This window comes from Pituophis catenifer, unplaced genomic scaffold (assembly GCF_029215685.1).
Source record: "Pituophis catenifer annectens isolate HBS135680 unplaced genomic scaffold, rPitCat1.0.hap2 SCAF_1, whole genome shotgun sequence".
Lineage (NCBI taxonomy): Eukaryota > Metazoa > Chordata > Lepidosauria > Squamata > Colubridae > Pituophis > Pituophis catenifer.
Genome location: NW_027256881.1, coordinates 16,606,757 through 16,618,745, shown reverse-complemented (window position 1 = coordinate 16,618,745; position 11,989 = coordinate 16,606,757). Strand labels below are relative to the sequence as shown.

Genomic DNA, 11,989 nt, shown 5'->3' with positions numbered 1-11,989 from the left:
TCTCCCTTCCTCTCTCTTTACTTCTTCCCCTCTCTCCTGTTGTTTCCCTTTTCAGTTCAGTCTAAAGTGGTATTTGAGCAGCCCCGATTTTCTAATTATCTTTATTCTCATTTCAATTTCTTATTCAATTATTATTTATTTTTATTTCATCATTTGCGTACATTTTTATAATATCTCACTTTTTTCCCTTTTTACGCCCCCCTCGCCCTTTCTCCTTTTACTTGACATCATTTGAGTATCTATTTTTCTAATTCTTTTCTTCCATCTATTCTCTATCTATTTTATCTCTATATCCTTATTCATATTTCCAAAATTTTTCCCTACCGATTCTGTGGGCGTGGCTTGGTGGGCATGGCAGGGGAAGGATATTGCAAAATCTCCATTCTCACCCCACTTGGGAGCCAGCCAGAGGTGGTATTTGCCGGTTCTCTGAACTACTCAAAATTTCTGCTACCGGTTCTCCACAACCTGTTAGAACCTGCTGGATTTCACCCCTGGTGCTAATCCTAGGAACCCCTGCCTACTGTTGTACTTGGTGGTGGGTGCTGTCAGTGATCAGGCACTGTCATCAGGGAGGTGAAGCTTGGCCGGCCACAGGAGGTGAATTGGAGGATGGTGACCAAGGAGGAATGCCAGCTCTGACCATCTCCCTATGATGGTCAATAAGCAAGCAAGACAAAGAAAAGAAGGATTCTGCAAGGAAAAAGAGAGAAGAAAAGGACCAAAAACAAATTAAAAAAGAGAGATGGAAAAAATATCTATGGTGTTTTCTGAAAGGAGAGTAGTGAAAAGGAAAAGCTGGATTCAGGTAGCTTTTAGTGGGATAGGTTTCTTAGGTTATATCTTCTTAAGTATGATCTTGAGTCTGTCATCTGCACTTCTGTAACTGTCTGGTTTGGTTCTGCAACCCAGCAAGACAGACACAGACTTCAGAAGATAATTAAAACTGCAGAAAAAACAATTGCTACCAACCTGCCTTCCATTGAGGACCTGTATACTGCACAGGTCAAAAAGAGGTCTGTGAAAATATTTACAGATCCCTCACATCCTGGACATAAAACTGTTTCAACTCCTACCCTCAAAACAACACTATAGAACACTGTACACCAAGACAACTAGATACAAGAACAGTTTTTTCCCAAATGCCATCACTCTGCTAAACAAATAATTCCCTCAACACTGTCAAACTATTCACATTAGGCTGCATTACTATTGCTATTGGTCTTCTCATCGTTCCTATCACCCATCTCCTCCCACTTATGACTGATGATTGTATGACTGTAACCTTGTTGCTGGTATCCTTAAGATTTATATTGACTGTTTCCCTCTGACTATCATTAAGTGTTGTACTTTATGATTCTTGACGAATGTATCTTTTCTTTTATGTACACTGAGAACATATGCACCAAGACAAATTCCTTGTGTGTCCAATCACACTTGGCCAATAAAGAATTCTATTGAAAATATATTACATATCAACCCAGTAATAAAAACAAATGATTAATGAAAAAAATACCCCAGCTAATTGGCCAAAGTGAAAAGGCTCTGTCTACCACAATATTTCACAATAAAGTTTTTTTTTTTAAGAGTTAAGTAAATAGCATACTCTGCCTCTTTTTTTGTTTTGTTTTTGGACTCACTAAAGGTGTTGGTGTATGAAAAGGTTTCATTGTGGCAGCTCTCAAGCTAATGAAGCAGATCTTGAAAACATCAAGCTGAGAAGCGGGTTTTGGTCTTTACATAAAGTCTAAATTGTAATCCCACAAATTCCCAGCCTTCAGTCCTTGCCTTTAGTCCCAGATCTGATTGGTACTTGGAAATCCAGGCTGCAGTCTAGACTGGGAAGCTTTAAGATTTTTGCACCTTTTGAGATGTAGAATAAATCCTGTGTCATCCTCAGAGATTTGTCCGGAAGGATCAGTGGGCAACATCGTCTACATTTCTAAATGCTGCAGATTTATTTCTCTTCCACTTCCACTTTTATATTGCTTTCCTGAATCACTGTAAGGAACAACAGCCTTTCTGGACAAGCAAAGGCAGAATGTAAAGCCTGCCTGAGAAATCTAAATCCCCCCCACTTTTTTTTGAATTTCCAATTTTAGGGCGATATGTGAGGCTTGGGAGAATTTACACTTTCTGCTCTTCCTTTTCATAGATTTCAAAGCATCAAGTAGAAACCTCTCAGCAACTGCTAGCAAGGAGAGCTAGGACTTGACTCACTGAAATCTACCCAAGGAGGGATGTATCCCATCTTCTGAAAGGTGAGCGCTTAAAGTTTTGTGAGAAACAGGAAGAGGAACCGTTCTGCTTGATTCAAATGATGAGCTAGAAAAGAAAGAATACTGTATATGTGTGATCATGAATGCTTCCTTTTGGTGATTCTGCCCCCCCCCCCGGCAAAAAAAAGTCTACAGAACTAATTGCAGAACTGTGGCAAGAGAAATGTTGCTGTTTCCAAGGCAACTGGACCCAAGCTATCTCCTCTTATCCCATCCTGTTTGGTTGACTAGTTAGGCAGAATACAGAGTGGATACACAGCCAGATACGCCTGCATTCATGGGTGCATCCCATGGGAAATAACACAGCTTGGATGAATGTTACTTACTTTCACATTAAGGGTGGGTGGGTTCCTTCATGCTCTGATTCACTCCAGTCTGCATTTCCCTCGTTATGAATTCTAGTGCCTTAAATCCTCTCTATTTCCAGAATTTGGGCTTGAATGTCATCTAGGTAACTAAAACAGTGCCTGACACGTATGGAAGAGGGAGATGACGGGACTTAGGGACCTGTAAACGTGCATAAAAAGAGGAAGGGAAAAATAAATGTAAGAGGGAATCTCACTACAAAGTGACCCAGAAAACATTTTCGGTGTTCACGTTTATGTCTGGCACTGGACAACAATGGAGAAAATTGTTGGGATGGAGTGTTCTGCTTTCCCAGATTAGCTTGGAAAAATCTCTGCCGCGAATTCAAACTCTTTCAATCCACTTTTTTCTTTACCCTGCATGTGCAGAGATATAATACAGTATTCGGGGGGGGGGGGGGCTGTCAAAACTTTTAACAAGGGGTTTTCTTCCTGGTTGCTGGGTGGGTGTGGCCATGGTGGGTGTGGCCTAGTCGGCCTCCTGCACCACGATGAGGAGGGCGTTTTTGCCCTCCAGGGGCTCCAGAGGCTTTCCTCGAGCCGGAGGAGGGCAAAAACAGCCTCCCCAGGCTCCGGAGGCCCTCTGGAGGCTGGAAATGGACTCCTGGGAGGGGCAGGTCAGGATGGGAGGGACCACCCAGGAGTGGGATTTGGGGGTTCTCCGAACTGCACAGAATCTTAGCTAGAAGTTCTCCCGAACCCCTGCGAACCCCCAGCAGCCCACTCCTGACAATATTGATAATGTGCTACAAAAAACAATGGTGTTGAGATTGTGGAAGGTTTGCCTTCAGTACAAATGAATCTTCTTCTTAGTACTGTATTATTGACCTAGAATTGGATGTGAGGACATCACAACCAAAGTAGTCCTCAAAAAGCTAATTGGGATGACCCCAATGCTTTTTGAACTCATTCACTCTTCCTTAAGGGCTATTAAATTAGGGTCTTCAAATACACAGAATTCTTTCTGAGACAGTACAGAGGTGATTTGGATTATTTGTTTATAAGAGTTAAACCTGTCAAACCAGGAGACTGTGAGTTCTAGTCCTGACTTAGCCATGAAAGCCGACTGGGTAACTTTGAGCCAGTCACTCTCTCTCTCAGCCTACCCCACCTCACAGGGTTGTAGTTGTGGGGAAAAGAGGAGGAGGAGGAAGGACTGTTATGTATATTTGCTGCCTTGAGTTACTTATGAAATAACTAGCTGGATACCCGTGCTTCGCTACAAAACTATGTGATGGGGCTTAATAAATTGACACTTACAGCTTGAAACTTAATGAGTAGTTACGATCGGCCTCTCCTCTCCCCTTCTGTCCCTCAGCCATGCCCCACAGAAACATCTCCTATCCTATCCCCTTCTCTCCCTCAGCCTTGCCCCACAGAATCCTCCCATTTCCTATCCCTTTCGCTCCCTCAGGCTTGCCCCACAGAAACATCTCCTATCCTATCCCCTTCTCTCCCTCAGCCTTGCCCCACAGAAACAACTCCTATCCTATCCCCTTCTCTCTCTCAGGCTTGCCCTACAGAATCCTCCTATATCCTATCCCCTTCTCTCCCTCAGCCTTGCCCCACAGAAGCCTGTTGTATGCTATCCCATTCTCTTCAGAGTTATTTTCAAGTTGGGAGGGGGAGTAGAATGTCTAACTAATTAGCATCAGAGCGTGTTATAGTAATATAGGAAATACTAATGCTCTGATGGTCATTTCGAAAAATCCTTTCTTAGTGAGCACCTAGAAGCCAAGAGGAACATACGTGGCAAATTTCAAGTTTGTAGGCTTTACAGTTCTGGAGATTTCATGATTAATGCACGAGTTGTTTTCACTTTTATATATATAGATAAAGGTAGGAGGAAAATCTAATAAATAAAAATACACATGAAATAGATCTGAGTCCCATTTCATATGTTACCAGGATCCAAGCTCTGCAAATTAGCATTATTAGAAAGAATTGAATTGAAATCAAGTATGTGCTTATGTCACATATTGGTTTATTGTAGTGCACAAATAGCAATCTTGGGGTGTGTGTGGGGGGGGGCATGGGAGAGAATCCAAATGAATTTCTAAGAACAAAAGAGCAAAACTCTGTCCTATGGAATAACAAGGGATTCTAATATCAGGCAATTTGCACCACAAATCCAGAAGAAAAAAAACATGACCCAAAGGTATTTCAGAACAGTTTTAATACAGTTCTAGATCAATGAATATCCAGTCATAGCTAGCATCTACTTTGGTTCTGCTACCTGAGTCTTTTTTAAGCCGACCACACATAACTAAAGTTAGGTCAGCATGTTATGTTATAATGCTGGCAGAAAATGCCTTGCTTCAGGAGGTATCAGCCTGGATCTCTTGAGCAAGTTTGCCTACCACAAAACAACAAGTAAATATTCCTGGCAGATTCAGCTTGATCTTCAGGCCAATATTCTACAAGCCCACAAACAGGCAAAGAGGTTCAAAAACTAACACAGACCAGAATTGTTTCTGTGCTGTTTGCTATGAATTGAATGCATAACTTTAAATTTGATCCCTCTGCCTCCTTCCTTCCCCTAAATATGGGTAAGGAACAGACAGCATGGAATAAAGGAACAGCTGCAGCTGCTTGTCATCCCCTATCAAGATGGCTATCACAAAGGATAGTCAGTAGCTGCTGGTTATAGTAAAGGAAGCAGAGGCATCATTGGGGCATTCAGCTGTCAGAAATGCTGCTTCTGTTCAGAAGCTATGTTGCTTTAAGATTTGGCGCTTTGCCTGACTCCATCCTTTTCCATGGTGATTGATCCAGTCTTTTGCTTCTCCCTGTATTAACTTCGTCTGTTAGCAGACTTTGCACTGTGTGTGGCTCAAGGTATGACGATCATGTACTCTGCCATCTCCTGTTTCTTTCTTGCTCCTTGGCCTTTCTAGCCCTGTTGTTTTCTCTGAAGGACCCTTTTCTGGGCGATGTAGGACTCTCATATAATATTTCACACGATGCACTAAAAATACCTGAAGCAAAACAATGCATCGGGAAGCGGAATATTAGCTGGTCCAGAGATTCTAGTGTGATCTGTACACAATTTTGGAGCCTGATAAGAAACAGTCTGAAGTACAGCTACAGCTTATAATGGTTGGCTGAAGTTTTTGCATTTCAGAAAATATTTATAAACCAGAGAATACAAAACATCCCAATTTTCAGCCGTTTCCCTGATTTCCCACATCCTGCAGTAATTGGAATGTCAGTTTGACTGCGATAGAAGTAGTAAACTCACCCAGAGAACTGAGGCAAGATCTACAAAATGTTAGGCTCTGTGGGTTGCAGAGGCAAAGATTTGGAGAAATCAAGGAGATAGAAAGGGGAATGATGAGAGTCAAAAAATGACTTGTTCAAATCAAAAGTGGTAGTAGAAGCTGATTTGGTTGGCCATAGAGAAAGTCTGAATTAATACTGTGATCTAAGATAACCACCAGATATTTGCCTTCCGGTTTCTCCTTTTAAATATTAGCTCATTCGTGAAAAACAGCAGCCATGGTTGCCAAGTAGGTGGGATGCCATGTAGCATACATACCTAACTGCACGTCGCGTGCTCTGTCACTGCTGTGGCAGATCCCCTATGAAAGATGCTGAGGATATGTTTTCGAGGCACCTTAAGTGGTATGCAGCCAAACCCAAATGCCCCATAATTAGGATCAGGTAGGCTCGCTGAACACTGGGTCCAGGAGTTTTGGCCTGGCTCCCAGAAAAGGATAATGCTGGAATAACGGTTGTTGCTGTCCCCTCCAAAGACATAGATCCTCTTCCTCCAGCAGGCAACACCAGGATAAGAGATAGCTATGGGAAGCAATGGGACAGTGATGTTAGGATTGATTGTCCCATCTCTGAGCAAGCAAATACAACGCTGGGTGAAATGACGGATTCCTTGAGCATCCTCTCCAGACAGCCCACCAACCACAAACATGTTGTTGCCCAATGTGACGGCACTGGCTTCATAAAATTCCAAGGTTGTGGGGATCTGGGACCAGGCTCCTGATATGACGTCATAAACCAGGAATCCCTTGTGGGGAACTGGCAAGTCAGAGTCACCCATCTCCCCACCAATGAGATATAGTTTGCTCCTGAGTGCTGTGGAAGCAAAATAGGACAGTGCAAAGGGAAGGCTAGAGATGGTCATCCATTCTTCTTGCTCCAAGTCATATGTCTCTGCACTTATCAGTGTCCCTGTAGCATCCCAGCCACCAGCAACGTATAGCTTTTTCTTGCATACAAGGAAAGCATGCCAAGCTCGACCTGCGGACATGGAGGGGAGCTGGGACCAGCAGCCCCCAAGAGTATCATATACAAGTAGGTTGTCAGAATATGAACCATCTAAATGCTGCCCACCAGATATGTAGAGTTTATGGCCCATGGAGATGCAACTGGGAGATGTCACTGATTTCAGGTCAGGGAGCTGATCCCATTGATCAATGGAAGGGTCAAAGAAATGCACGTGAGAATCCAACTTCTCATCCTCAAAATTGACTTCGCTCCATTTTGGGAGACCTACGCACACCATTCCTTCATGATACATGCCATGCCTCAGCCCTCTACTTGCCCACAACCTTTCTTCCACACTAAGCTCCTCCCAAGGGAGACGCACACACTCATAAAATTCTTCAGTTTGAGCCCGGACCTCAGCAAGTTCCTCTGGAGTCAAGAGTGGAAGACGAACATAATCCATAAGTGCTGCAAACTTTGGGAGACGCTCAGCAAGGTTATAGGTGACCCAACGGCGCACAGCTTTGTACACAGTCAGTTCAGAGTCCACTACCAGGATTTCTGAAGCAATAATGGTAATCAGGATGCCAACATCCAAGTACAAGAAAGCAGGAAGCTCTGAGAGATGCTCAAAGTGAAAAGCAATATAACTTGATGTTGAGTGGAGTAGAGGTCGGTGATTGTGGGAATATGACAGCACATAAAGCTCCAGACAATTCTCCATGGAAATCCTTTCTCTGAGAAATCTATAAAGAGCAAGAGAGAGGACATAATAGACTTTGGTAAAAATGAACCTTGAACACTCAGTCTCATTTTGTGCAATTGCTTGTTACATTCTGATTAGATTAGTTTTTATTGCATTGTATTGTACTTCTCTAAGTAATTCTGATACTCAAAGGGTAGTGCACCTATCTTTTTAATAAAAATGATAAATTAAAAGGAATTAGGCAAATTACAAAGATCTGTAAGAGGTATTGGATGTGATTGATAGAACCTTTAACGACGAATCACAAATGCCTACAAAATGGTGTGGTCCCCCAAACGGATTTTGTCATGACATAGGAAAATAGCACTGGAAATAGCACTTAGACTTACCACTTTACAGTGTATATACAGGTATATACCGCTTTACAATGCTTTACAGCCCTCTCTAAGCGGTTTACAGAGTCAGCATATTGCCCCCAACAATCTGGGTCCTCATTTTACCCATCTCGGAAGGATGGAAAGCTGAGTCAACCTTGAGCTTGGTGAGATTTGAACTGCCAAATTGCAGGCAGCCGGCAGTCAGCAGAAGTAGCCTGCAGTACTGCACTCTAACCACTGCACCACCATGGCACATACGGTGGCAAAATAGCAATTAAACAGAGTCTGCTGGCATCCTAGAGCAGTCAAGCTGGTATTGTCCAGAAATTTGGATTTCAATTCCCCTCAGTGCCAGCTAGTTTGGCCAATAACACAAAGGATTGTATGTGTGGTAGCTCAATACTTCCAGAAGTTACCAAACTACTGGTATTTCTGGGCAATGCCCGGAAGCAGGGTTTCATGTGGAACTATTTATCTGGGACACATTAGGAACAAGATCTTAAGGCCTATAAAAACAATCATTTTCACTGATTTAGACATATAAATAAACTGATTTAGATTCCTTCCTATACCTGGTGATAATGTCTAGGGCAGAAGTAATCTGAAGTCTACTGGCTGCAGTAAACAGTTCTTCTGCCTCTTCCCAAAGAAGCAGCAATTCCCCAGTGTAGACATAATCCAGGAGGCTCTGGAGGCAAGTGGCAGATAAGTCCATAAGCACAATTTCTCCTTCCCGTGATTCCTTGAAGGTGCTAGTAAGCATGCGCTGGAAGTAGAGGCTGACCGAAGCTAAGAGTATTCTGAAGGGGAAGCAACCAAAAGAAAGAGAAACAATCATTGTGGAAAAGTGTACGCATGCACACCGTCCAGCTGGTCTTTGAGTTTCCGGGGCTCCGGTGCACACATGCGTGCACACACACACGCACGCACACACACACACAAATTCTGGTTTGGGCACTCAATGCCAAAAAGGTTCACCATCACTGCCCTATACAATTTCAGATAAGTTGCTGTCCTGTCTCCTCTTAAAAACCTCTACTGATGAAGCACCCACAATTTCTGAAGGCAAGCTATTCCACTGTTTTCACTGTTAGGAAGTTTCTCTTTAATTCCAGGTTGCTTCTCTCCTTGATTAGTTTCTGTTAGGAAATGGCTATTGTCTAACTAGTTGGTCAGGCAATATATAAACTATCAATACATGTTTGTCAAAAGGTATTATATTGCTTTAAGACTGTATTGCATCATCCTGTATCCTGTTTGGCTAAGCTCTGTAGCCAATGTACTTAAGGGGAAGCCTGAATCATGGCTTGTGGACACTCCACCATTTTATCTGCTTATGTGCTGTTACTCTCTACCTGTTTTCTCTGTATGATTACTGTTTAATCATTGCTACTTGTTGCTTTCTACTATTTATTGAATGTTTTAATACTGAACTTGTTTCTGTTTGAAACTCAAGAAGAACTGTTTTATTGCATAATGACAACAACTGGTAAGAAGACTTTGTACTTGGAATATCCCTGAATTGATATTTTAACTATCGCCTTATCTGTGTATGACTTGGATTGTTATTGGACTTCGCTTTACTTTTTTCTAAAAAGTAAAAGACTACCACAACTCAGTGTGTCAGTATATTAACTGTGGTTATTCACTCTCAGCTGCTTTCATGTGCATACTCAATAACCCATAACATTGGTTATTTTTTTATTATTAATATTTTTTTTATTTGATTTATATGCCGCCCTTCTCCGAAGACTCAGGGCGGCTTACAATGTGCTCAGCAATATGAGCCAAGGATATCCTTAACAGTTTCCATCCATTGTTTCTTGTCCTGCCCTCTGGTGCTTTGGAAAATAAATTGACCCCTTCTTCTTTGTGACGGCCCTTCAAATAGTGGAATACTGCTATCATGTCACCCCTGGTCCTTCTTTTCTCTAGACTAGCCAAACCCAAATCCTGCATCAGTTCTTCATATGTTTTAATCTTCAGGTGTTTAATCATCTTAGTTGTTCTTCTCTGCATTTTTTCCAAAGTCTCAACATCTTTTTTGTAATGTGGTGATTAAAACTGGATGGAGTATTCCAGGTGTGGTCTTACTAAAGATTTATAAAGTGGTACAAATACTTCACGTGATTTTGATTCTATGCCTCTGTTTATACAACCAAAGATTGTATTAGCTTTTTTGGTTGCTGCTGTACACTGTTGGCTCTTATTTAAGTGATCATCCACTAAGACTCCAATGTCCCTCTCACAGTTACTGCTTTTGAATGACCTACTTCATTTCAACATCAATAATGAGTTTCCCCTAAATACATCATAAGTTATTACTAGAGCCAAACATTATTTTACTAGTTTTTATTCAAGTGGATTAAAGAGGACTAAATTTATTTCAAAAAAGAGAACTTTGAAATTCTTACTTGTGCAATGTTCTATTTTTACATTAATTAGGAAGTGGTGAAAAAGTATGTCCAAATATCTTATTTTTCAATGATCAACCCTCTTTTAGTAATCTGCAGTGCTTCCCACTTCCATCTCATTTCCTAAATTTAGATTAAATTCCAAAGGAAAAAAATTACATAAGAACTCCTCTTATTTAGGAATTTTTTTTTCTGGTTTCAGAGACATGGGCAATTACTAAAGCTTCAAAATGACAGAATGATGTGTAAGAAATGAACAGTATCAGCAGTAACATCATATTCCCTTTGAGTGCCAAAAGAAGTTTTTAAAAATTCAATCACCTTGAGAATAAGCCAGAAAAGCAGAAACAGAAATGACAAATAATCTCTTTTGCAGAAACTGTATAGAAGATTTTAATTCATTTATTGACAACAGTTGCCTACCTGTGGCATGGAAACCTTCTTCCATCAGCCACCAGGGTGATATCACAGAGCTGTTGACCCTGGTACAACTCCTTGATGCCTACAGGGATAGAAGAGATGATGCAACTGATTGAAAGGGATTGAGGAAGGAAAAATATGAGCTTGTACTTCCACACATCACAAAACAATGGAGCCAGTTTGGTCCAGATATTAAGGCGCTAGTCTAGAAACCAGGAGACTGTGAGTTCAAGTCCTGCCTTAGGCATGAAAGCTGACTGGGTGACTTTGGGCCATTCACTCCCTCCTAACCCAACTCACTTCACAAAGTTGTTGTTGTGGGAAAAATAGAAGGAGGAAGGTGTAATAGTACGTTCACCACCTTGAGTTATTTATAAAAATAATAAAGAGGGGATATAAATAAATATGTATATAAGAATATATTCCTGTTGGGAGGGGCCAAGCACTCTGGATATGATCTTGCTGGAGTATGACATGTTTGCCATTGCATGATATATTAGATTCTAAAAAGTCTTAAATTGAAGGAAGACACATCAGGGTTAAGCTTCTGAACTCTGTTTTATCTTAGAATAAATGAAGCAATTAAAGATTCCTTTCTTTAAGCTCTGGATTTATGAGAACTTCAGAATATCCAGGACTGAAAGAAACAGCTTTCTAGCAAATACCAAGGTCTTGCTAACCAGTAATTATTGACGGTAAAATATTTCTGTACTGGAGTCCTATAAACAGCTTGGATTCTTTAGTTTGGTTGCTATGCAAACAGATTGAATATCCAAGGGATACAAATGTGCATGTAGAATCACATTTTACACGTTGACCGGTATGGAAGCTTACCACTTTTGCCAACACTTGAAAATATTTTACCCTGAGGGATGCAATGGAAACAGTCAGAAATGATCAAACCTTACCCTGCCCAATGGAGCGCCTCAGAGGGGAGTCCTGACTTGAAGTCTCATCTAATTGCATCTCTTTGTCCCTCAGAAAATCTGTAGCATTAGTCATGGTCCATCTAAAGATACAGAATATTAGGTGCTGCTGTTGAGTTTACGAAGTAGGAGGGGAGATTGGCTGGGAAAAGAAAAAAATGCTATCATTTTGATATGTTTGCATAGAGATCCTTTAAGCTAAAGGTTCCCCTCACACATAAGTGCTAGTCGTTCCTGACTCTAGGGGGCACTGCTCATCTTCGTTTCAAAGCCGAAGA

At 41.4% G+C, this 11,989-nt stretch overlaps 1 protein-coding gene across 1 annotated transcript; it reads right to left on the bottom strand.

The window, feature by feature from the left end:
* Positions 1-6,182: 6,182 nt before the first annotated feature.
* LOC139318505 (kelch-like protein 12) lies at positions 6,183-11,787 on the bottom strand. Its single transcript, XM_070945974.1, has 4 exons — positions 11,694-11,787; positions 10,789-10,867; positions 8,524-8,751; positions 6,183-7,614 (listed from the first exon to the last, which is right to left on the bottom strand). The coding sequence occupies exons 1-4, from the start codon at positions 11,785-11,787 to the stop codon at positions 6,183-6,185; spliced, it is 1,833 nt and encodes a 610-aa protein (XP_070802075.1).
* Between the last annotated feature and the right edge of the window lie 202 nt (positions 11,788-11,989).

Coding starts and splice junctions, on each gene's coding strand:
- LOC139318505 (XM_070945974.1), bottom strand. CDS start 11,787: ATGACTAATGCTACAGATTTTCTGAGGGACAAAGAGATGCAATTAGAT. Junction 10,868..11,693: donor GAGGCGCTCCATTGGGCAGG/GTAAGGTTTGAT, acceptor CTATCCCTGTAG/GCATCAAGGAGTTGTACCAG. Junction 7,615..8,523: donor GCCCTAGACATTATCACCAG/GTATAGGAAGGA, acceptor TGCTCTTTATAG/ATTTCTCAGAGAAAGGATTT.